At 39.6% G+C, this 25,696-nt stretch overlaps 1 protein-coding gene across 1 annotated transcript; it reads left to right on the top strand.

The window, feature by feature from the left end:
• The first annotated feature begins 703 nt into the window (after positions 1-703).
• On the top strand, positions 704-25,022 carry st8sia1 (ST8 alpha-N-acetyl-neuraminide alpha-2,8-sialyltransferase 1). Its single transcript, XM_061959469.2, has 6 exons — positions 704-875; positions 987-1,471; positions 14,442-14,586; positions 20,166-20,275; positions 20,592-20,684; positions 23,454-25,022. Exons 2-6 carry the CDS (start codon positions 1,299-1,301, stop codon positions 23,932-23,934), a joined length of 1,002 nt encoding a protein of 333 aa, XP_061815453.1. The 5' UTR covers positions 704-875; positions 987-1,298; the 3' UTR covers positions 23,935-25,022.
• Positions 25,023-25,696: the final 674 nt, after the last annotated feature.

Genomic DNA, 25,696 nt, shown 5'->3' with positions numbered 1-25,696 from the left:
ATTTTATTATATAAAAAGGTCAGTAAATGATTCTATATATTTGTAAACGCTTTGAAGTGGGAAAGGGGTAGGATTAAATAAGCTTTGCTTCTTCCTACTCCTTTTCGGGCATGATGTAAAATGAAATGATATGAAATTGTGTGATGTATTATGATGTAAGTGTGTTCATGTTCGAAATAAACTAAAAAAAGAAAGAAATGTCCCTGAGGAATGTAAGGTGGGAGTACTGTAATTACCTAACGTTACATTATTATTTTCCATAACAATTTAGCCCCCTCCACAATATTAACCCGACGTTAAAACAGAACTAGCTATTTATTGATTAGCAATTGCCGAATCATGTAACATTAGCTTAATGCTAAAAAGCCAGGTTACTATCACATTCTGTAACAGACAAATAATTTCACGTAGGCTAACGTTACCTACCTGCTACCTCTGTCTTTTCTCGTTTCTCCTCCTCTTCTTTTCTCTTTTTTCTACCCTGGGCACCTGACAGTTTTGGCATCTTGTGTTGATTTTTTGATGTGGTGACGTCCAAAAAGAGTCATGATACAGGAAGGGAGCTGGGGGGTTGTAATGTTGTAACAAATAATATTTCTATTAAATAGGCTTTACTTTGCATTTTAATTAACGTGGGATTATTTTTTGTATTTAGAAATAATAGTAACAACTTTTTTTTTTCTTTTTTTTTCTCCAACATTTGTGGCACTGGCGTGGCGCCCCCTGATGGACGGCGCCCTTAGCATTTGCCTATACGGCCTATGCCACGGGCCGGCCCTGACTGTCAGGAACATTGAAAGTGACAATTGGGGTAGAGAGGCCCACACCAACACCCTTTCTTTCAGGGGGCCCAGAATTCCTAGTAACGGCCCTGGGTACGTATATCCAGTCTCAATGTGCCATCTTTTTTATTTGCTTATAGGGATTTAAGTATATATCTTTCCAACACCTCTCTTTCTTCTTCTCTTGCTTGCTTGCTTGTTTAGATTTTGACCAATCACGCGGCGTCAACAGACAAAAGAGCCGACTCTCGAACTGGAAAACGAGGGCTTCTTGCTGCAGCAAAGCCCCACGCAAAGACAGAACCCCACGCCGGGAAGTAGGCGGAGGAGACGGCCCCAGAACGCACATTGCAGCAGACCGCAGAACCTGCTTGACTCGAATTAACGCCTTGCAATTAACGTCCCACTCCACCCGTGCGCTGGCTGGCTGCAGGCGGCAGTTCCGTGGACCGGCGGCGTTGAGGTCGCACTGACGGACGACACGCGACGGAGGCGGCGTGGGGGGAGAAGACGTTGATGCGGTGCTACCGGACCAAGCTGTCGGCGTGGACCGCTGTGTTCGTGCTGGTGCTGTGCTGGTTCTACGTGTACCCGGTGTACAATGTCCCCCGTGATAAGGACATCGTGGACGAGGTGCTGAGGCAGGGGGACGTCTGGAAGAAGAACCAGACGGGCATTGACTTGTACAGGTACGCCATTAGCTTCATTTGCGGCGATGCCGTACTGGAAACAAACAATCATTTACCTCTTCATTTGTGCCGATAATCCCCTCCACTTGTAATTAGATTATAAACTTCACACGCTTTTGCGATAAAGATGAGTACAATAACCACAAAATAACTGGGTCGTCGCATTTCAACAGTCAAAACCGATACATATGAATGTCTACTCTTCTTGATACTTTTAATTTATACCACCGTTTCCAAACGACAGAAGTGTGTCTCTGAACTGTCTTTTCTTATCACTTATGGATATGGATGTATATCATTAAGTATTTATCGATACGATATTGTTTATCGATACCGGTATTTAACTGTATTCTTTTACCACCATAAAAAAAAGTGTTTCCAAACGACAGAAGTATGTCTCTAAACTGTCTTTTTTTAGCACTTATGGATAGGGATGTATATCATTAGGTATTTATCGATACAATATTGTTTATCGATACCAGTATTTATCTGTATTCTTTTACGACCATAAAAAAAAGTGTTTCCAAACGACAAAAGTGTGTCTCAAAACTGTCTTTTCTTAGCACTTATGGATAGGGATTTATCGATACGATAGCCTTATCGACATTCTTATTTGATACCGGTATTTATCTGTATTCTTATCGGTACTATGTGTAATTGATGCAAATAAAGATGATAACAACATGCATTTGTATCACAAGTTTTATTGGCACAAGAGGTTAACATCTCACACACGGAAGTCTTTTATCAAAACCTGATTTTTAAGTCTTAAACGCTTTTGCGATAAAGATGAGTACAATAACCACAAAATAACTGGGTCGTCGCATTTCAACAGTCAAAACCGATACATATGAATGTCTACTCTTCTTGATACTTTTAATTTATACCACCGTTTCCAAACGACAGAAGTATGTCTCTAAACTGTCTTTTTTTAGCACTTATGGATAGGGATGTATCATTAGGTATTTATCGATACAATATTGTTTATCGATACCAGTATTTATCTGTATTCTTTTACGACCATAAAAAAAAGTGTTTCCAAACGACAAAAGTGTGTCTCAAAACTGTCTTTTCTTAGCACTTATGGATTGGGATTTATCGATACGATAGCCTTATCGACATTCTTAATTGATACCGGTATTTATCTGTATTCTTATCGGTACTATGTGTAATTGATGCAAATAAAGATGATAACAACATGCATTTGTATCACAAGTTTTATTGGCACAAGAGGTTAACATCTCACACACGGAAGTCTTTTATCAAAACCTGATTTTTAAGTCTTAAACGCTTTTGCGATAAAGATGAGTACAATAACCACAAAATAACTGGGTCGTCGCCAGGGGCGTCACTAGCTTTTAAGGACAGGGGGGGCTTAGCCCCCAGGAGATGCACAGGATGCGAGCGAACGTTACGCACAAGCACAACATTTCACAAACGGCTAACAAAGACTTAGAAATTATTTATTGTTATTATTATTATTATTTTTTTAAATGCACGGGACGAAATGAAATGCTCCCAGAGACGATGGCTTTTAACCATTTTTTTTCTTTTTCTTTTTATGTATTTATTCATTTTACATTTTATATTAAATGTCTTGGTTTTTCCTCCCTCTGAAAATCCTATGAAATGTTTAACAAGCCATCCTATAATATTACAACAGCTATTAATGTAACAATACAATAAAACAAATATATTTAATGATGTTTTTTTTCATTATTTTAACAATAGGCTAATGTACATTACTTTATATAGATTCTACAAGAAACACAAAACTTAAAAACTAAATTATTTACAATTGCACACACAAGGTTTCGTGCAGCTTCACTCATTGTAAAGGAAGATAATGTGCTTCGTACACCTGCAGGACCGCAAGCAAGGTCGCAGAGAAAATGCGGACTGGAATTTGAGTGATGTGGGCATTTTCTATATGAACAAGTGGAATGGATTGGATACCGACGCACTAAAGGGGCTCTCTACCTTACGCTACGAAGTGACGGGAAACTGGGTGAATAATAACAGGTTATATGATTATTTATTTAAACTCATATTCGGGCCACTTTATAATGAATATGTATTTGTAAAAAAAAATATATATATATAACACCAAATTATTTAGGGGGGCTTAAGAATATTTTAGGGGGGCTTGAGCCCCCCTAAAATAGGCCTAACAACGCCAATGGTCGTCGCATTTCAACAGTCAAAACCGATACATATGAATGTCCACTATTCTTGATACTTATAATTTATACCACCATAAAAAAAAGTGTTTCCAAACGACAGAAGTGTGTCTCTAAACTGTCTTTTCTTAGAACTTATGGATAGGGATGTATATCATTAGGTATTTATCGATACGATATTGTTTATTGATACCGGTATTTATCTGTATTCTTTTACCACCATAAAAAAAAAGTGTTTCCAAACGACAGAAGTGTGTCTCTAAACTGTCTTTTGTTAGCACTTATGGATAGGGATTTATCGATACGATAGCCTTATCTACATTCTTAATTGATACCGGTATTTATCTGTATTCTTATTGATGCAAATAAAGATAACAACATGCATTTTTATCCCAAGTTTTATTGGCACGAGAGGTTAACATCTCACAGCACGGAAGTCTTTTATTCAAACCTGATTTTTAAGTCTTAAACGCTTTTGCGATAAAGATGAGTACAATAACCACAAAATAACCGGGTCGTCGCATTTCAACAGTCAAAACCAATACATATGATTGTCCACTATTCTTGATACTTGTCACTTATACCACCATAAAAAAAAAGTGTTTCCAAACGACAGAAGTGTGTCTCTAAACTGTCTTTTTTTACCACTTATGGATAGGGATGTACAGTATATCGTTAAGTATTTATTGATACGATATTGTTTATCGATACCGGTATTTAACTGTATTCTTTTACCACATAAAAAAAAAGTGTTTCCAAACGACAGAAGTGTGTCTCTCAACTGTCTTTTCTTAGCACTTATGGATATAGATGTATATCATTAGGTATTTATCGATACGATATTGTTTGTCGATACCGGTATTTATCTGTATTCTTTTACCACCATAAAAAAAAGTGTTTCCAAACGACAGAAGTGTGTCTCTAAACTGTCTTTTCTTAGCACTTATGGATAGGGATGTATATCATTAGGTATTTATCGATACGATATTGTTTATCGATACCGGTATTTATCTGTATTCTTTTACCACCATAAAAAAAAGTGTTTCCAAACGACAGAAGTGTGTCTCTAAACTGTTTTTTCTTAGCACTTATGGATAGGGATTTAGCCTTATCTACATTCTTAATTGATACCGGTATTTATCTGTATTCTTATTGATGCAAATAAAGATGATAACAACATGCATTTTTATCACAAGTTTTATTGGCACAAGAGGTTAACATCTCACACACGGAAGTCTTTTATCAAAACCTGATTTTTAAGTCTTAAACGCTTTTGCAATAAAGATGAGTACAATAACCACAAAATAACCGGGTCGTCGCATTTCAACAGTCAAAACCGATACATATGATTGTCCACTATTCTTGATACTTATCACTTATACCACCATTAAAAAAAAGTGTTTCCAAATGACAGAAGTGTGTCTCTAAACTGTCTTTTCTTAGCACTTATGGATAGGGATGTATATCATTTTTTTTTTTTTTTTTTTTTTTTTTTTTTTTTTTTTTATGTCCTGTCCAGCTTCTCAGGCAAATCATATAGTTGATGTAGATGCCCATGTCGGCTGTTCAGATTTACTTTACAAAAGAGAAGTGTAGGATACTTCTCTTGTTGCCTTATTTGTATTTGACTTTATTAAATGTATTTATATTATCATTTAGTGCAGCCGGGCCGGAGCAGGAGGGGATAGAAAGAGAGAAAAAAAGAAGACAGAGGGGGAAATTGTGGGGACAAGAGGGGGATTAGACAGAGAGACAAAAACAACAACAGCAAACAACAACAACAACAACAATAGAGCAACATCAGCAAATATGACATGTACAAATATGATGGTAAAAGTAATAGCAAATAAGCAGTTAGCGAAAAATAAAAAATAATACAGAAATAACAATGAACATTATTACACTACAAATGGATCAATACAAATACCAATAGAAATAGCGCTATTGATAATGAACAATACCAATAATTTACCTTTATTATCAACAATACAGTTGTTTAAATGCAACAATACATATACGTAATGATAACTTGAGATACGAAAGAATGCAGAAAAATGGAGGGGGAGAAAGAGAAGCAACCTACATTAACCTTGTAGATTGTTATAGTCACAATAGGTTAAGCTTTGTCAGTGTGCCATGTGTTACACCCAGTTTACCCTAGGGCAACAACGTTAATATATGTTTGATGAAACGTGATTATGTGCATGAGTGTAAGTATGCATATGTACTTGTATATGTACAGAATGTGTATATGTGTTTGTACAATGAATGTATATGTACAGAATGTGTATATGTGTTTGTACAGTGAATGTATATGTACAGTATGTGTATGTGTATGTTTGTATATTGAATGTGCGTGTGGATGTACGAACATTAGGTAGGTAAATATGTACTGTATTTGTGTATGTATGTGGGAGCGTAGGTACATGTATATCATTAAGTACAGTATTTATCGATACAATATTGTTTATCGATACCGGTATTTATCTGTATTCTTTTACCACCATAAAAAAAAGTGTTTCCAAACGACAGAAGTGTGTCTCTAAACTGTATTTTCTTAGCACTTATGGATAGGGATATATATCATTAGGTATTTATTGATACGATATTGTTTATTGATACCAGTATTTATCTGTATTCTTTTACGACCATAAAAAGAAGTGTTTCCAAACGACAAAAGTGTGTCTCAAAACTGTCTTTTCTTAGCACTTATGGATAGGGATTTATCGATACGATAGCCTTATCGACATTCTTAATTGATACCGGTATTTAGCTGTATTCTTATCGGTGCTATGTGTAATTGATGCAAATAAAGATGATAACAACATGCATTTGTATCACAAGTTTTATTGGCACAAGAGGTTAACATCTCACAGCACGGAAGTCTTTTATCCAAACCTGATTTTTAAGTCTTAAACGCTTTTGCGATAAAGATGAGTACAATAACCACAAAATAACTGGGTCGTCGCATTTCAACAGTCAAAAATGACACATATGAATGTCCACTATTCTTGATACTTATAATTTATACCACCATAAAAAAAAGTGTTTCCAAACGACAGAAGTGTGTCTCTAAACTGTCTTTTCTTAGCACATATGGATAGGGATGTATATCATTAGGTATTTATCGATACGATATTGTTTATCGATACCGGTATTTATCTGTGTTGTTTTACCACCATAAAAAAAGTGTTTCCAAACGACAGAAGTGTGTCTCCAAACTGTATTTTCTTAGCACTTATGGATAGGGATTTATCGATACGATAGCCTTATCTACATTCTTAATTGATACCGGTATTTATCTGTATTCTTATTGATGCAAATAAAGATGATAACAACACGCATTTTTATCACCAGTTTTATTGGCACAAGAGGTTAACATCTCACAGCACGGAAGTCTTTTATCAAAACCTGATTTTTAAATCTTAAAGGCTTTTGTGATAAAGATGAGTACAATAACCACAAAATAACCGGGTCGTCGCATTTCAACAGTCAAAACTGATACATATGAATGTCCACTATTCTTGATACTTACCACTTATACCACCATTAAAAAAAAAGTGTTTCCAAACGACAGAAGTGTGTCTCTAAACTGTCTTTTCTTAGCACTTATGGATATGGATGTATATCATAAGGTATTCATCGATACGATAGGCTTATCGATATTGTTTATCGATACCGGTATTTATCTGTATTCTTATCGGTACTATGTGTAATTGATGCGACTTTCCGCATTGAATTGTGTTTTTAGTGAACAGTGATTCGATCCTTGGTTCCCATGACACAGAAATCTATGATTCTGTTTACTTCCACTTATCGCGTAACCGGAAGTGGGGCGTTAAGAGTTCAGTTCCGAATGGCTGTCCCGCCGTGTCTTTTTTTATGCTTTGCATCGACACCTGAATAAATGTGACAGCGCACGTGTATCACAATCACGGCAGTCAGCTGGATTAAAAAAAGTACCGATAGCAGTATCATTAGTCCAGAATTTTAACTGTCCGCTTGGACTGACCCAATAACAAACCGCTACCTAAAAATGTCGGTACTTGGTATTAGGGCTGCAACAAATAATTGATTAAATCGATTAAAATCGATTATAAAAATAGTTGGCAATTAATTTAGTCATCGATTTGTTGGATCTATGCTATGCGCATGTGCAGAGGCTCCTTTTTTTAATTATTATTATTATTATTATTTTTTTTTTTATAAACCTTTATTTATAAACTGCAACATTTACAAACAGCTGAGAAACAATAATCAAAATAAGTATGGTGCCAGTATGCTCTTTTTCCCCCCAATAAAATACTGGAAAGGATAGAAATGTAGTTTGTCTCTTTTATCCGATTTATTAATCGATTAATCGAAGTAATAATCGACAGATTAATCGATTATCAAATTAGTTGTTAGTTGCAGCCCTACTCGGTATACATCCCTATTTATGGAAGTGATGATGGTTGGCTTGCACACTTCTGAAGGTTTGCTGCATGCCTTGTTAATGCACATTCCTTAGGCTTGCGGTAGCGGCTCTCCTCCCTCATTCGCGCAGCGAATACTTTGATGTAGTTTCCCCTGCACCCTGTGATTTTATTGTTGACAAATTTAACTGCAAACTCAAATCCAGCCTTGACTCATATACTACGCGAACAGCAAAACATTTATAACGCCGCAGTTAAGAATATTAGAAATACAATTTTTTTCAACTGAAATTTTTGTCAAATGTAATAATATACGTCGCACTCCTACAGACTCCCTTTTGTGAGCAGTTTGCAGACCAATTCGGCGGAAAACTAAATCTTCTCACACAACTTTTAATCCATGTGTCTGTTTTTACCTGAGGAAACACTGCAGAGTTTTGTCCAGGTAAATGCTGAGATGCTTCATGGGGTTTTTTTCCCACAATAAAACCCACCACGTCTTTTAGATTAAATTCCAACTTGATTTTTTAGAACATTTAATGGATCTTCAGAGAGGATATTTTAAACATCTTAAATTTCCTGTTTCAGACAGGGGTCATTCCTGCTGCCTTTAAAAGAGCAGTGGTGAGGCCCAAGCTAAAGAAGAACAATTTAGATGCTGACAATTTGAATAAATATAGACCTGTATTAAACTTAGAAATGTAAGAAAAACTTGTTTTTAACAACTATGATTATTTTATTTTTTAATAAATGTAATATTTTAGAAAAGTTTTAGTCCGGGTTTAAGGTGAACCCCAGTACAGATACAGTGAAATTCTAAATTCTAAAGAATTTAAGGTTGAGTGCTGATTTACAAAAACTGTCAGTCTTGGTGCTGCCTTTGATCGAGAAGATCACATCATGTTCGGCCTCTCTGATGCTGTTCACTAAGGGTTCACTTACTATCTCTCAGACAGAAAATGATTGGTAAGTATGGATACAAGCTCCTCAAAGAGCCATGAAATCACACGTGGTGTCCCTCAAGGATCAATTTCAGGTCCTATTATTTTTAATATTTCTACAATTCCTTTTGACAGTGTCATCAGGAGACATGGAATTATTTTTCCACAGTTATTCTGACAACGGACAGCTGTACACTTCCATGTCTCCTGATGACACAAGACCGATTGATACTCTTTTTCAGTGTATTTTAGATATTAAATCCTGGATGGCAGATAATCGTGTGCACCTTAACTTGGACAAAACTAAAGTTTTAGTCATTGGCGCTGAGGCTCTGAGAGACACATATTAAAACTACAAGCATTGTCCTTGACTCCATCACTCCGGGTGAAAAATCTGGGTGTCGTTTGCGACTATGAGCTTAGTTTTATACTAAGTATTAAAAATATAACAAATATTTTTTTTTATCATAAGAATTTGGCCTGGGCAATATATTGATTTTATCAATGAATTCAAGTTTTTTGTTGCAGACGATTTACTTTTTTTTTTTTAAATCTATGTTTTTTTCTCTTGCACCGGCATCCTATTTGCTCCCAGTAGCTTGCACCCTATCCCTTATTTCCCTAGCGGATATCCACACACCTAGCAAAACATGGCTAACGGTAACGCAAGCGAGACGTTTGTTTCAAATAAAATAATTGCCTGCTCAGTGGCCTTGTGGATAGAGTGTCCGCCCTGAGATCGGTAGGTCGTGAGTTCAAACCCCGGCTGAGTCATACCAAAGACTACAAAAATGGGACCCATTACCTCAGCATCAAGGGTTGGAATTGGGGGTTAAATCACCAAAATGATTCCCGAGCATGGCCACCGCTGCTGCTCACTTCTCTCCTCACCTCGCAGGGCGTGGAACAAGGGGATGGGTCAAATCCAGAGGGTAATTTCACCAGACCTAGTGTGTGTACGACTATCAGTGGTACTTTATAAAAAAAAAAAAAAAAAAAAAAGGAATTGAGTTGTCAGTTATATCTGCATAGTTTGTTTAAAACTTTCTTCATCTGTAACCAAAATGGGGAAATGCAATTCTTTACAAGGCGAAAAGGACCACAACAACAACCTCCAGCTAAAAAGCAGCTTAGTGTGGTGCAATCATTTACACCAGGTGCCATGTAATGTATGATAAGAAAGAAGCACAGTGGAGAACGATTACTGGTGCATGTACAGTAGAACAATCTGCGTTTATCCATTTACTAAAACTATAGAATCATCTTAATTTTTTACTTGATTATTTATTTGCATAAAATGTACAATATTTAATTTTATTTACAGACATATTGTATTCAAGACAGAAGTTTTAAGTTTGTATTTATTTGCATGCAATGTGCAATGCTACATTTTTGTTAACAGAAGTAATTTGTCCAAGACATAAGTATTGCCTCCCAGAGGAAACGCTTAATTTACTTCTTTGAAAATTATTCCATAGAAAGTACAATTTATATCTGGTCTAAAAAGAACAACACTATACAAATTTGAATTTTATTAAGAGTAAAATGCAGTGTATGCAATGTCATATTAAACTACTATTTTTTGATAAAATAAAATACAAACTTGTTTTAAATTATCACTTCATTGGTTTCTTTAAAAAAAAGGTAAACAAATTTGGAAAAAATTGTAAATTGCATTTTTTGTGAAAAAAATTGGACATTTTATCTTAAGGCCATATTGCCCAGGCCTATTAAGAATATTGCCAAAGTTTGCCCTATTCTCTCTCAGGGCAACACAGAGATGCTAATGCATGCTTTTATTATCGAGGCGGTATATCTCGGTTGGTAGAGTGGCCGTGCACTTTACCCACCTGCTTCCAGTGCCACTCACACTGGTTTAAATGTAACTTAGATATTGGGTTTCACTATGTAAAAGCGCTTTGAGTCACGAGAGAAAAGCACTATATGAATATAATTCACTTCACTTTATTATGAGTCGGATAGACTATTGTAGTGCCTGCTTTCTGGTCTTCCTAAAAATGTTATTGCACCTTTTATATCCATCCATCCTTTTTCTGCCGCTTGTCCCGTTCGGGGTGGCAGGGGCACTGGAGCCTATCCCAGGCAGGGTACACCCTGGACAAGTTGCCACTTCATCGCAGGGCCAACACATATAGACAACATTAATCTTCACATGCACACACTAGGGCCAATTTAGTGTTGCCAATCAACAATTGCATGTCTCAATTGCGCCAAAATTCAGCTGCACGTGTCCTGACAAAAAACAGTTTTAAAATCATTGCATTGGCTCCCTGTGTGTTTCAGGATCAATTTGAAGGTTTCTGTTATTTATAAATGATTTTATGGTATTGGGCCTTCTTAACTTTCAATTTGCTTTTATCCTAAGAACCCCGCAGACCCTGAAACCCCCTCTGGCACTCGTCTGCTAAGTATTCCAAAAGTCAGGACACAAAGTCACGAGATGGCATCTTTCCACTATTATGGCCCCCGTCTATGGAACAGTTTGCCGGAGGACCTCATGGCTGCAGAGAAAGTTCATGTTTAAGAGCAGGCTTAAGACCTAACTTTTTTTTAATTTGGCTTTTACTTAACATCTTTTTTGGTCTATGAGGCACACTTAAAATCCTTTCATTTTCTTAAGAATCGCCTTATAACCCGCTGTGCCTAATGTTCATATTAATTCTGGTTGTGCTTATTGACCTCAAAGCAATTTTATTTGGTACATTGTGTAATGATAAGTCTGACCAGTAGATGGAGATACGTGTGGACTGCAAGTTGACGCCTGTTCAATAAATTACGCTAGAGAAGTACCGAAAGCAAGCAATACCATCATTGAAAATATAGAACATCGGCGCTCAAAAATCTGTCAAAGTATATTAGTGCGACATTGGTAAGCTACGAAGCCGCACCGCTTGATGGAACATGGAGCATAATGGCTACCGTAATTAGACGTACTGTGCTTCAACATACAGGTTTTATTATGGTGTATGTATAAGGACCCCAAAATGGCACTTATTAGGAGACATATTATCTGGCGTTTTGTTTTGCAGTATTATGCAAAACCAACTTTTCTTTCCTATTGGTACCTGCTGATGTGTATTTGGGATCTGCAGAAGTCCCGAAAATTTGTGTGCATCCACCATTGTAGTCAGCACTATTGTCAATAAGCTACTTCTTTGTCTCTATCTTCTTGTTGTGGGGCATTCATCCTTCGCTGTTGCCATTTCTAATATATAGTGGCATACAGTTTTAACTTAAATCTGTCAGTAGACTCGCTGTGGAAGCACTAAAAACTACCGGTGCAACAAAGATGGCGGGGAGCAGACGCTGTCCAAGTGGAGCCACTTAAAGGGGAACATTATCACAATTTCAGAAGGGTTAAAACCATTAAAAATCAGTTCCCAGTGGCTTATTTTATTTTTCATAGTTTTTTTCAAAATTTTACCCATCACGCAATATCCCTAAAAAAAGCTTCAAAGTGCCTGATTTTAACCATCGTTATATACACCCGTCCATTTTCCTGTGACGTCACACAGTGATGCCAACACAAACAAACATGGCGGGTATAACAGCAAGGTATAGCGACATTAGCTCGGATTCAGACTCGTATTTCAGCGGCTTAAGCGATTCAACAGATTGCGCATGTATTGAAACGGATGGTTGTAGTGTGGAGGCAGGTAGCGAAAACAAAATTGAAAAAGAAACTGAAGCTATTGAGCCATATCGGTTTTAACCGTATGCAAGCGAAACCGACGAAAACGACACGACAGCCAGCGACACGGGAGAAAGCGAGGACGAATTTGGCGATCGCCTTCTAACCAACGATTGGTATGTGATTGTTTGGCATTAAAGGAAACTAACAACTATGAACTAGGTTTACAGCATATGAAATACATTTCGCAACAACATGCACTTTGAGAGTGCAGACAGCCCAGTTTTCATCAATTAATATATTCTGTAGACATACCCTCATCCGCTCTCTTTTCCTGAAAGCTGATCTGTCCAGTTTTGGAGTTGATGTCAGCAGGCCAGGGAAGCTAGGGTCGATATTCTTCTATGCCATCTCTGTCGTAGCATAGCTTTCGTCGGTAAAGTGTGCAGAACAAATGTCCAATTTCTTGCCATTTTCGCATCTTTGGGCCACTGGTGCAACTTGAATCCGTCCCTGTTCGTGTTGTTACACCCTCCGACAACACACCGACGAGGCATGATGTCTCCAAGATACGGAAAACAGTCGAAAAAACGGAAAATAACAGAGCTGATTTGACTCGGTGTTTGTAATTTGTTTGAGAAAATGGCGGATTGCTTCCCGATGTGACGTCACGCTGTGACGTCATCTCTCCGAGAGCGAATAATAGAAAGGCGTTTAATTTGCCAAAATTCACCCATTTAGAGTTCGGAAATCGATTAAAAAAATATATGGGTTTTTTTCTGCAACATCAAGGTATATATTGACGCTTACATAGGTCTGGTGATAATGTTCCCCTTTAAATAAGATCGCCCACAAAACGGCGCATCCTGAAGAGACGGTCAGAAAGCAGCTTAAAGACAGTCTATAAAACATAATCAATGCAACGTTTTGACAAAAAAAAACCAACACCATTACCGTACATGTTATGTTCAGCACCAGGAAGTTTTGTGACCCCTTTGATGCGCCTTACAATCTGGTGCGCTTTTTGTATGAAAATAGACCTCCTCATCGGCAGTGCGCCTTACAATCCTGTACGCCCTATGGTCTGAAAAATTTGGTAATATTTACAAATGTTATTGAAGTCATGCATACTTTACTTTTTGTTATTATTTATACTAGATTGTATTTAGTTCTATTTATTTATAATATATATACTGTAAATATATTTAACTTCATATGTTTTACTCGTAAGCTATTCTTAATCATGGTTCTTACTATTTGTACACGTTTTTGTTTCAGTTTTACTTTCCAATGTTCCTCTGAGGGAGCTCTCTGCATTAGGCATTATATTGACCTTGGTTGTGGGGGAGTTTTGTGCCAACGTCCTATTGGCAGTGGTCTGATAACCTCCGAGTGCAGACGGCTCCTATGATAGTGTTTCTTCACCTGGCTCCTCTCTACTCAGTCATGCATTAATTTAAGTGTAAGTGTAAGTGTAAGTGTAAGTGTAAGTGTAAGTGTAAGTGTAAGTGTGTGTGTGTGTGTGTGCGTGTGTGTGTGTGTGTGTGTGTGTGTGTGTGTGTGTGTGTGTGTGTGTGTGTGTGTGTGTGTGTGTGTGTGTGTGTGTGTGTGTGTGTGTGTGTGTGTGTGTGTGTGTGTGTGTGTGTGTGTGTGTGTGTGTGTGTGTGTGAGTGATCAGGGCATTGTTTTTAAGTCTGTAAAGAACTTTGTGTTGCATTTCTTTTATGTGTGAAAAGCACTGTCATGAATTTCTAATGCAATTTTCCCATCCCTCCACAACAGGAAGATGTTGCGGGACTGCTGTGATCCCCGGAGGCAGTTTGCACTGACTAAGGAGATCGCGGCGGTGGGCAAGGTGCTGTGGTACGACGGCGAGTTTTACTACTGGCACACGGTCAACAATGAGACGCACTCGCTGTTTGTGCAGGTAAGCTGCATATTTTGTTTTTGAGTACAGGCCTGTTTGTGGACACTCCCCATCCCCCACAATGGAGGCAGGGATAGTGTTGGCTGACGGTCAATAATGTGATATATGCAGCTAGACTTAAACACAAATGCAGTATGGTTCGGTTATGAGTGCCGTTTTTGAAAACCCTACGCAGTATTACCCAAAATGGATGTTCCTGCGTGCACACCGGAATGGAAAAAAAGATCCCTGTGGGAGTTTTTTTGTTGTTTTTTTTCAGATAAGGCTCTTTGCTCTATTTTTGAATGCTTCCACATGGTGTGTGAATCTGTGGCCAGAATTGTGGGGGGGGGTTTGGCCGTGGAGTGGAATCGCACTATTAAACCAGAGGGGCCTCAGAGGGGTTGGCTAATTTCCTGGTTGTGGGGGAGAAATGCGATGAATATCTGACCCTAATTTGCAAGCGCGAGCTGTGTATGCTCATTCATGAAGGATGGGGGGAGGGAAGGTAAAAAGAAACAGAGATAAAAGCTTAAAAACATAACCAGGTCGGAAATTCTACTAATAATGAGTACGAGTTGTGTTAAAATTCAAAGCCACACAAACATTGCCGTAGTTCTGCTTAAAAACACTTAACTCTGCTACTAAATGCACTATAGTTTTTTAGCTGATGTGTACGACTGTAGTATATAGTGTAGTTCATACTAAGCCATAAATAGCAAAAAATCCAGGCACTAAATAAACATACAGTATTTAATACAAAATCCTCCCGAAAGTTGAGGTGTTTAACATCTTGCTAGGTGTTAGAATACCAACCTAAATAATATTCAAAGCCAAACTCAGCAGACATGGTCTAATGTCTAGGTGATACTTAAAATTGATAACGTATCATTTATACAGAATGCACATTTGTGATTTAAAAAAGCAGGCCCCCACAAATATATTTACAAGTGTATTCAAAATGTAGGGATTTCAATGTTTCCTACAGGACAGGCATCTATTTGTGGTGGTGTGGTCGGGGGGTGGCGGCGGCAGCGGCGATGACCTAGAAGAACGCGGTGTTGGAATATAATTACAACACTTTATGTACATATTTATATACAGCTGCCTGTCTTCCTCCTCTCCTACAACATCTCCCTGCGTACTCCCTTCCTCCTCACCCTCTCTTACTGCCTCAGCTGCGCCAGCTGCCACAGCTGCGGCACTAGTTGAAGCCTGGAAGTATTGGAAGCAAATTAATTTTCACACTAATGGACGTCTGTTCACTTTCCTTATGAGATTTCTAAGTGTCTATACCATTTTGATAATACCTCCTGTGGTCCGGACTGTAGGCCTACCTCCTCTCCAAGTCGAGCCCTTTTCGGCCGTTGAAAATATTTTTCTATACTCATCTGTGTGAAGGAGTGAACATCCAACATTAGAATTTATTACTAACGAGCAGAACCGCTCTATGTACAGTGCCGTCTAACCTTAAGCGGCAGCAGCTCAACACATGCAGGGTTCAACGTTAAGGTTTTTTTCTACTTGCCCGACTTCTCAAATCTACTTGCCCCAATATTTTTACTTGTCCTGCCTAGGTTTTTTTCTGGCTGTGTAGTGCTCATGGCTTATATCTTACTAAAATCCTTCCCGTTGACTATTTACAACACTACACAGTATTTATTATTATTATTATTATTATTATCTATAATTACATTTAAATGGCATTGCATACATGTAAAATTAAATACTATTTCACATTATTTGACCAGTAGCAGTTACACTCATCTGAACAGGTCAGCCACCTGTTTGAAGCCCGATCACAGTTGAAATCTTGAAATGAAGGGCCTTTAATGGCGAAAACATTAACCTGGACAACATTTTAACAGCTGGTTGGCTCAGATTTTATTCTTTTCATTGCATTCACATGCTGCAGTGGACAGTGGACAATTTAGCTTCAGTATTAATGCAGTATCTGAAGCACCGTCTCCACGTGTGTTTATTGACAACAGGGTTATAACCTGGACACGTTAGCTCGTCGGTATGGTAACAGGTGACTGTTACTGCGTGCGTCTTCCCCGACCCCCGAGTCAAACAGCGGCGGTGTTAATGAAGCAGCGTCAGGCTGCTCACCGTCAGTGAAACGCTCGGTGAAATCGCGGATTAACGTTAAATATATGACGAGCCGCGAGCGATGCAGCTATAACTATCTCACCTGGTAGAGCACCCGCTGCGGCGACCCAGTTCGATCCCACCTGACAGTCGCTTTGCTCCGCGTCAATCCCATCTCTCACCCTCTCTCCCCCCTCCCCCGTCTCTCTCCAGCTGTCCTTTCAAAATAAATGCATTCAAATCCCGAAAATAAAAATTAAGAAAATCCGAGTCGGTGCTGCACACTGCACAGGTTTGGACCACTTTTGAACTTGTTTGCCAAGACGTCTTACCCTCGTATTTTGATCCGGTCGGTTCGTTCTTCTTTTACTTCGTCGTCGTCTTCTTCTTCTTCTTCTTCTTCTGTCCCACCAGGTGAATTAAGTGCTATTGGCGGAGTTACAATGCATAGTAGGCTACCGCCACCTACTGCACCGGAATTGTAACTACAAGGTACATTCACAGACAGAGTCCCATTGCTTTTATGAGCGGTCGAGCGAGTCAAAAGCCGAAAAATCTATTTGTGGCGGACGTAATTCTTTCGTGGCGGGCCGCCACAAATAAATGAATGTGTGGGAAACAGTGGATTTACGAACATGGCAGCAGATCTGCTCAAAAACACATTATTCTGCTACAAACAATGCTATACTTTGATGTGAAGTGAAGTGAAGTGAAGTGAATTATATTTATATAGCGGTTTTCTTTAGTGACTCAAAGCGCTTTACATAGTGAAAACCCAATAGCTAAGTTACATTTAAACCAGTGTGGGTGGCACTGGGAGCAGGTGGGTAAAGTGTCTTGCGGACCAGCTGTTGTTCTTGCCATGTGTTCAGTGTCACTTTCACCTTGGCTTACTTCAGTTGACTCAGTTGTGTCTGTACCTGATGGATGAGGTAGCCTGTCTATCAGCTTATCTGCAGACAATGTCTCAACAAAAACCAGTTCGCAGATGTTGCGCTTGAAACACCAGTTGGGGAAAGTCCAGAGTCAGCCTTCTCTTTAATTGATCCTGCCTGCAGCATAAGAACACAGGGAAAGATGAGCACAAGGGTGTAAATAAAGATATATTCATAAGTATTAGTAGTTTAAATATACTATCAAAGCCTTTTTTTTAAATTATTTATTATTCTTTTGATATTTTCCAGCATAAAAGTATTTTACATCAAAAAAAGCTTCTGTTGTTACCTGTAGTTTGAAGCATCACAATCTTCTTATTTTTGCACCGTATTTGAAAACATTCGTCGTAGCTGGTGCATTTTCAGCACCTCCTGATTAACAATTATCCTTTGGCGGATGATCCTCTCGCAGAATATGTTGTAGCTGGCATCAAAGGTTGGTTCACTTCTGAAAAGAAACACACACACACACACACACACACACACACACACACACACACACACACACACACACACACACACACACACACACACACACACACACACACACACACACACACATTTAATATGTGCCAAAAGGTATGCAGTCAAGATTGTAGCTACATACAAACAGGAAAAGTCAATTAAAAAAGTGATTTATTCTACAATCCCCGTTTCCATATGAGTTGGGAAATTGTGTTAGATGTAAATATAAACGGAATACAATGATTTGCAAATCATTTTCAACCCATTTTCAATTGAATGCACTACAAAGACAAGATATTTGATGTTCAAACTCATAAACTTTATTTTTTGCAGATAATAATTAACTTAGAATTTCATGGCTGCAACACGTGCCAAAGTAGTTGGGAAAGGGCATGTTCACCACTGTGTTACATCACCTTTTCTTTTAACAACACTCAATAAACGATTGGGAACTGAGGAAACTAATTGTTGAAGCTTTGAAAGTGGAATTCTTTCCTATTCTTGTTTTATGTAGAGCTTCAGTCGTTCAACAGTCCGGTGTCTCCGCTGTCGTATTTTTCGCTTCATAATGCGCCACACATTTTCGATGGAAGACAGGTCTGGACTGCAGGCGGGCCAGGAAAGTACCCGCACTCTTTTTTCACGAAGCCACGCTGTTGTAACACGTGCTGAATGTGGCTTGGCATTGTCTTGCTGAAATAAGCAGGGGCGTCCATGAAAAAGAGGGCGCTTAAATGGCAGCATATGTTGTTCCAAAACCTGTATGTACCTTTCAGCATTAATGGTGCCTTCACAGATGTGTAAGTTACCCATGCCTTGGGCACTAATGCACCCCCATACCATCACAGATGCTGCCTTTTGAACTTTGCGTCGATAACAGTCTGGATGGTTTGCTTCCCCTTTGGTCCGGATGACACGATGTCGAATATTTCCAAAAACAATTTGAAATGTGGACTCGTCAGACCACAGAACACTTTTCCACTTTGCATGAGTCCATCTTAGATGATCTCGGGCCCAGAGAAGCCGGCGGCGTTTCTGGATGTTGTTGATAAATGGCTTTCGCTTTGCATAGTAGAGCTTTAACTTGCACTTACAGATGTAGCGACAAACTTTATTTAGTGACAGTGGTTTTCTAAAGTGTTCCTGAGCCCATGTGGTGATATCTTTTAGAGATTGATGTCTGTTTTTGATACAGAGCCGTCTGAGGGATCGAAGGTCACGGTCATTCAATGTTGGTTTCCGGCCATGCCCTTACGTGGAGTGACATGCTTCCATCTGTTGGATAAGCTCTATGGAGATGATGATTTCATTTTCCAGCATGATCTGGCACCTGCCCACAGTGCCAAAACCACCAGTAACTGGTGTACTGACCATGGCATTACTGTCCTCGATTGGCCTGCCAACTCCCCTGACCTGAACCCCATAAAGAATTTGTGGGGTATTGTGAAGAAGAAGCTGAAAGACACCAGACCCAATAATGCAAATGAGCTAAAGGCCGCTATTGAAGCATCCTGGGCATCCATAACACCTCAGCAATGCCACAGGCTGATTGCCTCCATGCCACGCCGCATTGATGCAGTAATCCGTGCAAAAGGATTCCCAACCAAGTACTGAGTGCATTAATGGACATTTTGAAATGTTTGATTTTGTTTTGCTGTTATACTTTTTTTTTTTTTACTTGGTCTGAGGAAATATACGATTTTTGAGTTTTCTTAAGCTATATGTCATAATCAGCAATATTAAAATCATAAAAGGCTTGCAATATTTCAGTTGATGTGTAATGAATCCAGAATGTATGACATTTTTGATTTTTTAATTGCATTACAGAAAATAAAGAACTTTATCACAATATTCTAATTTTCTGAGACAGTCCTGTATATTGCACATAAGGGGCGATCAAATGTAAAGCGGGCAAAAACAAGTTGAAAATAAGAAAAATGGCCGCCTAAATGGACACGTTTCTCAACAGGAGCCATTTTCTTCCTGATAAAATCAGTTTTTCCTCAGTGGCTTCAGCAGACACTTTTTGAGTAAAGCTGCACAAGATTTTAGTGAAGCCAGATGAGACGAGCCCAAGATTAATGTGCTTTTTTTATGACTTCTTTCCAGACCAGCCCTCTGCAGCTGCCTCTGAAGAAGTGTGCGGTGGTGGGAAACGGCGGCATCCTCAGGCACAGCCAATGCGGACGTGACATCGACCGTGCCGACTTCATCATGAGGTTGTTTGCTTCGCGTTAGACCTTGAAGCATGACGATAAGTCAGGCAAGAGCTGCCGATGTGAAATAGCTGAAGGGCTCTTTGGGAGGAAAGATGGACTCCACTTGTGAAGCTCCTCTTATTTGAATGGCAGGGGCTGCTTTGCATATTATCACTGCAAAACACTTCCCAGTTTGAATGTTTTTTTTAACTAACCAACCACTCGCTTTTATCTTACATTTCCGTTGCTCGATAATTATTGGTGTGCCTTTAGATATCATGAAGCATGTTGATTTGCATGTGTTTTCATTGCTGCCCTGTTTGTTTTTTACATTCAGGTGTAACCTTCCACCACTTTCCAAGGAATACGTGAATGATGTGGGCACCAAAACCCACTTTGTGACGGCCAACCCCAGCATCATTGAGAAGAGGTGACACATACTTTTCTAAACAGTGTTGCGTTCACATGTAAACTGTGTTGAAAAGGCCTAAGAACTTCAAATACTCGACAAAGATTTTTCTGCTTGTCGTAACCTTCATTCTTTATTTCGAATAAATGCACATCAACATTGAAATTGCACTTTCAACATGTGTGCATTTATAAATATAAACTCTCCGCTGATTATCCGCAACACAAATCATGCACACTTAAACACCACTCTCATGTGCGCTCTATTGCAGCAGTAGTGCAGAAACTATGTCCGTGTATTTAAAGCCCTACTTAAAGGGGAACATTATCACAATTTCAGAATTGTTAAAACCATTAAAAATCAGTTCCCAGTGGCTTATTATATTTTTCAAAGTTTTTTTCAAAATTTTACCCATCAAGCAATATCCCAAAAAAAAAGCTTCAAAGTGCCTGATTTTAACCACCCGTCCATTTTCCTGTGACGTCACATAGTGAAGCCAACACAAACAAACATGGCGGAAAGAACTGCAAGCTATAGCGACATTAGCTCGGATTCAGACTCGGATTTCAGCGGCTTAAGCGATTCAACAGATTACGCATGTATTGAAACGGATGGTTATAATGTAGAGGCAGGTAGCGAAAACGAAATTGAAGAAGAAACTGAAGCTATTGAGCCATATCGGTTTGAACCGTATGCAAGCGAAACCGACGAAAACGACACGACAGCCAGCGACACGAGAGAAAGCGAGGACGAATTCGGCGATCGCCTTCTAACCAACGATTGGTATGTGTTTGTTTGGCATTAAAGGAAACTAACAACTATGAACTAGGTTTTCAGCATATGAAATACATTTGGCAACAACATGCACTTTGAGAGTGCAGACAGCCCAATTTTCATCAATTAATATATTCTGTAAACAAAGCCTCATCCGCGCTCTTTTCCTGAAAGCTGATCTGTCCAGTTTTAGAGTTGATGTCAGCAGGCCAGGGAAGTTAGGGTCGATAGCTCGCTCGTCTGCGGGAACAAACTGCCGCCATTGCTTGCCGTGCTAGCGAGGTCCTTTGTCCCTGAATTGCTCACACACTCCGGCAGATTCAATGGGGGTCTGGCGGCAGATTTCTTTGACTTTATTGTTGGAAATGCATCTGCTTTGAGTGTCGCAGGATATCCACACATTCTTGCCATCTCTGTCGTAGCATAGCTTTCGTCCGTAAAGTGTGCGGAACAAACGTCCAGTTTCTTGCCACTTTCGCATCTTTGGGCCACTGGTGCAACTTGAATCCGTCCCTGTTCGTGTTGTTACACCCTCCGACAACACACCGACGAGGCATGATGTCTCCAAGGTACGGAAAACAGTCGAAAAAACGGAAAATAACAGAGCTGATTTGACTCGGTGTTTGAGAAAATGGCGGATTGCTTCCCGATGCGTGACGTCATCGCTCCGAGAGCGAATATTAGAAAGGCGTTTAATTCACCAAAATTCACCCATTTAGAGTTCGGAAATCGGTTAAAAAAATCTATGGTCTTTTTTCTGCAACATCAAGGTATATATTGACGCTTACATAGGTCTGGTGATAATGTTCCCCTTTAAGAACATTCAGTTTTGGTTGACTTCGGCCGCGCCAGTGGACCAAAGCGGTAGTGTTTTGCCAGAAGAAGACCACCTTTCCCATTAGGACTAGCAGATAGAGCATTAAACTGACACGATAATACCACAATGATTCAGTATTACTGATCTTTCCACAGTAAGAACCTACATAACACTATATTGCCAAAAGTATTGGATACTTGGCCCGGCCACAGGTGTATAAGATCAAGCACTTAGGCATGGAGACTTTTTCTACAAACATTTGTGAAAGAATGGGCCGCTCTCAGGAGCTCAGTGATTTCCAGCGTTGAACTGTCATTGGATGCCACCTGTGCAACAAATACAGTGACATTTGGTGGAGAAGGAATTGTGGTGTGGGGTTGTTTTTCAGGAGTTGGGCTTGGCCCCTTAGTTCCAGTGAAAGGAACTTTGAATGCTCCAGGATACCAAAACATTTTGGACAATTCTATGCTCCCAACCTTGTGGGGACAGTTTGGAGCGGGCCCCTTCCTCTTCCAACATGACTGTGCACCAGTGCACAAAGAAAGGTCTATAAAGACATGGACGACAGAGTCTGGTGTGGATGAACTTGACTGGCCTGCACAGAGTCCTGACCTGAACCCGATAGAACACCTTTGGGATGAATTAAAACCGAGACTGAGAGCCAGGCCTTCTCGACCAACATCAGTGTGTGACCTCACCAATGCGCTTTTGGAAGAATGGTCGAACATTCCTATAAACACACTCCGCAACCTTGTGGACAGCCGTCCCAGAAGAGTTGAAGCTGTAATAGCTGCAAAAGGTGGACTGACATCATATTGAACCCTATGGGTTAGGAATGGAATGGCACTTCAAGTTCATATGTGAATCAAGGCAGGTGGCCAAATACTTTTGGCAATATAGCGTATCGACTAAAAACATTTATTCTGTGGTACATAACATGGGACATGTCGGTGTCAAAAAGACAGCCAAAAGAGGTTGGGAGATGAGAATAAATTTAAAGGTATAAAAATAGTGTAGACATGCACACAATTGCAGGAAATGTAGTCTTGAGTTTCAAATAATGTTTGTGTGGTAGCACTTCATACTGATTGAAATGTTCCTCTTTTTTTTTTTTTGATAATTTTTTCTCAAAGGGTGCTCACATCCCCGATCATGAGATCCCATCATCATGTGTGCCTAATGAAGTGTCTCCATTTTAGATTCCAGAACCTCTTGTGGTCCAGAAAGGCGTTTGTCGACAGCATGAAGGTCTACGATTCCAGCTACATGTACATGCCGGCCTTCTCCACGAGGCCCGGCACGGCCCCCTCATTGCGGGCCGCCTATGCCCTGGCGGACTCCTCGTCCGACATCACCATGCTCTTCGCCAACCCGGCCTATCTGTACAGCGTGGGCCAATTCTGGAAGGCCCGCAACGTGCACGGCAGGCGTCTCACCACGGGGCTCTTCGTGGTCAGCCTGGCGCTGGGGCTGTGCGAGGAGGTGACCGTGTACGGCTTCTGGCCCTTCTCGGTGGACCTCGCCGAGCAGCCCATCAGCCACCACTACTACGACGACATGAAGCATAACAGCTGGTTCCACGCCTTGCCCGAGGAGTTTGTGCAGCTGTGGAAGCTGCACAAGAGCGGAACGCTGCGCATGAGGCTGGGACACTGCCCCCAACAGGAGCAGAGGAGCTAGGGCACAGCGTGGGAACCTCCTTACTTAATGCCAACATCAAATATTCATACATTTACGTATCGTGTCTCCATCCGAGCCTCTTGGGATTCATTCTAGTGAAGGCGGCGGGTTGATACTGTTTCTTCTTGGCATATGAGCCAGCTGAACCAAAACCCCCAACGACACTCCCGTTATACCTCCCCCCAATCGTCAAACAGAAGGCAAGGAGGAGCCGAAGGAATTGTACGATCCCTATATGAGGACAAAGGGGTGCATGCAAGGATTTATTTTTGCTAGTTTTGTTTAGCTCAGATGCCAAATGAGGTTTCTACGTCTACATGGATGGCCAATCAAGTCAATGGAAAAGATGTCCGCGTTGCCTTTTTGGAATGTCATTCTCATGATGCAATAGGAAACCCGTAAAGCACAAATGCCACATAGATCTCATATTGCTTCTTGCAAATGCTTTAGGGGGAATTGCACTTTTCTTTTTTTACATTTTGCTTATTAATCACAATCCTTATGTGAGACAAGAACACGTCTTTCTCTTTTCTGTGCGTTCTAAATGGTGAAAAACCTCTAGCAAGAGGTGTGGATTCACCTATTTAGCCTACAAAGCCCTCTAAAAAACTAGCAACGTTTTATATGCATGCTGTAAGTATTATGTAATGTTGTAACACTGGCACATTGATGACAACATGTAACATTTACAATATTTTGCCCCTTTTAAAAATGACCGGAACTTCTTTCCTGGGTGCGTTCGCAGAGCGCATAACAATCGCGACTTCCGTCAACAACATCAGGAGCACTTTTTGTGTTTGCCACCACTACCGTATTTTTCGGAGTATAAGTCACTCCGGAGTATAAGTCGCACCGGCCGAAAATGCATAATAAAGAAAGAAAAAAACATATATAAGTCGCACTGGAGTATAAGTCGCATTTTTGGGGGAAATTTATTTGATAAAACCCAACACCAAGAATAGACATTTGAAAGGCAATTTAAAATAAATAAAGAATAGTGAACAACAAGCTGATGAAGTGTACGTTATATGACGTATAAATAACCAACTGAGAACGTGCCTGGTATGTTAACGTAACATATTATGGTAAGAGTCATTCTAACATATAGAACATGCTATACGTTTACCAAACAATCTGTCACTCCTAACTGCTAAATCTGATGAAATCTTATACGTCTAGTCTCTTACGTGAATGAGCTAAATAATATTATTTGATATTATACGGTAATGTGTTAATAATTTCACTCATAAGTCGCTCCTGAGTATAAATCGCACCCCCGGCCAAACTATGAAAAAAACTGCGACTTATAGTCCGAAAAATACGGTAATCATGGCAGACTTTGTGAGAGACGACGACCACTTTACTGAATATGCGGAGGGGGAGCTTAAAGTGTGTCCAAAGTGCGGCCCGCAGCTACGTTTTTGGAAGCTCATGGCACATTCTAAAAATACTCTTACTAAGAAGAAAAACAAACCTAAGTGAAATAAAAGAGCAAACCTAATGTAACAAGAAAAAGTTTAAATATTGATGCTAACACAAAGCTAACACTCACTCTTTGTTTTCTCTAAAAATAAATCCATATATTGTTTGAATATTTATAACCTTGGATTACATTTGATTTTTCATTTTGTGGCCCTCAGTGGAAAATGTTTAGACAACTCTGTTTTACAAGCTGGATGTTAAGCAGTTCCAGCTATAGTGAAGCACGAAGCCGTTGTCCTATCATTAGCATTTAGCACGAGTGCTATACGCTTAATCGAAA

Source organism: Nerophis lumbriciformis, linkage group LG05 (assembly GCF_033978685.3).
Source record: "Nerophis lumbriciformis linkage group LG05, RoL_Nlum_v2.1, whole genome shotgun sequence".
In the NCBI taxonomy this organism is placed as follows: domain Eukaryota; kingdom Metazoa; phylum Chordata; class Actinopteri; order Syngnathiformes; family Syngnathidae; genus Nerophis; species Nerophis lumbriciformis.
Note: the sequence above shows the minus strand (reverse complement) of the source record. Positions and strands in the feature narration are given on the sequence as shown.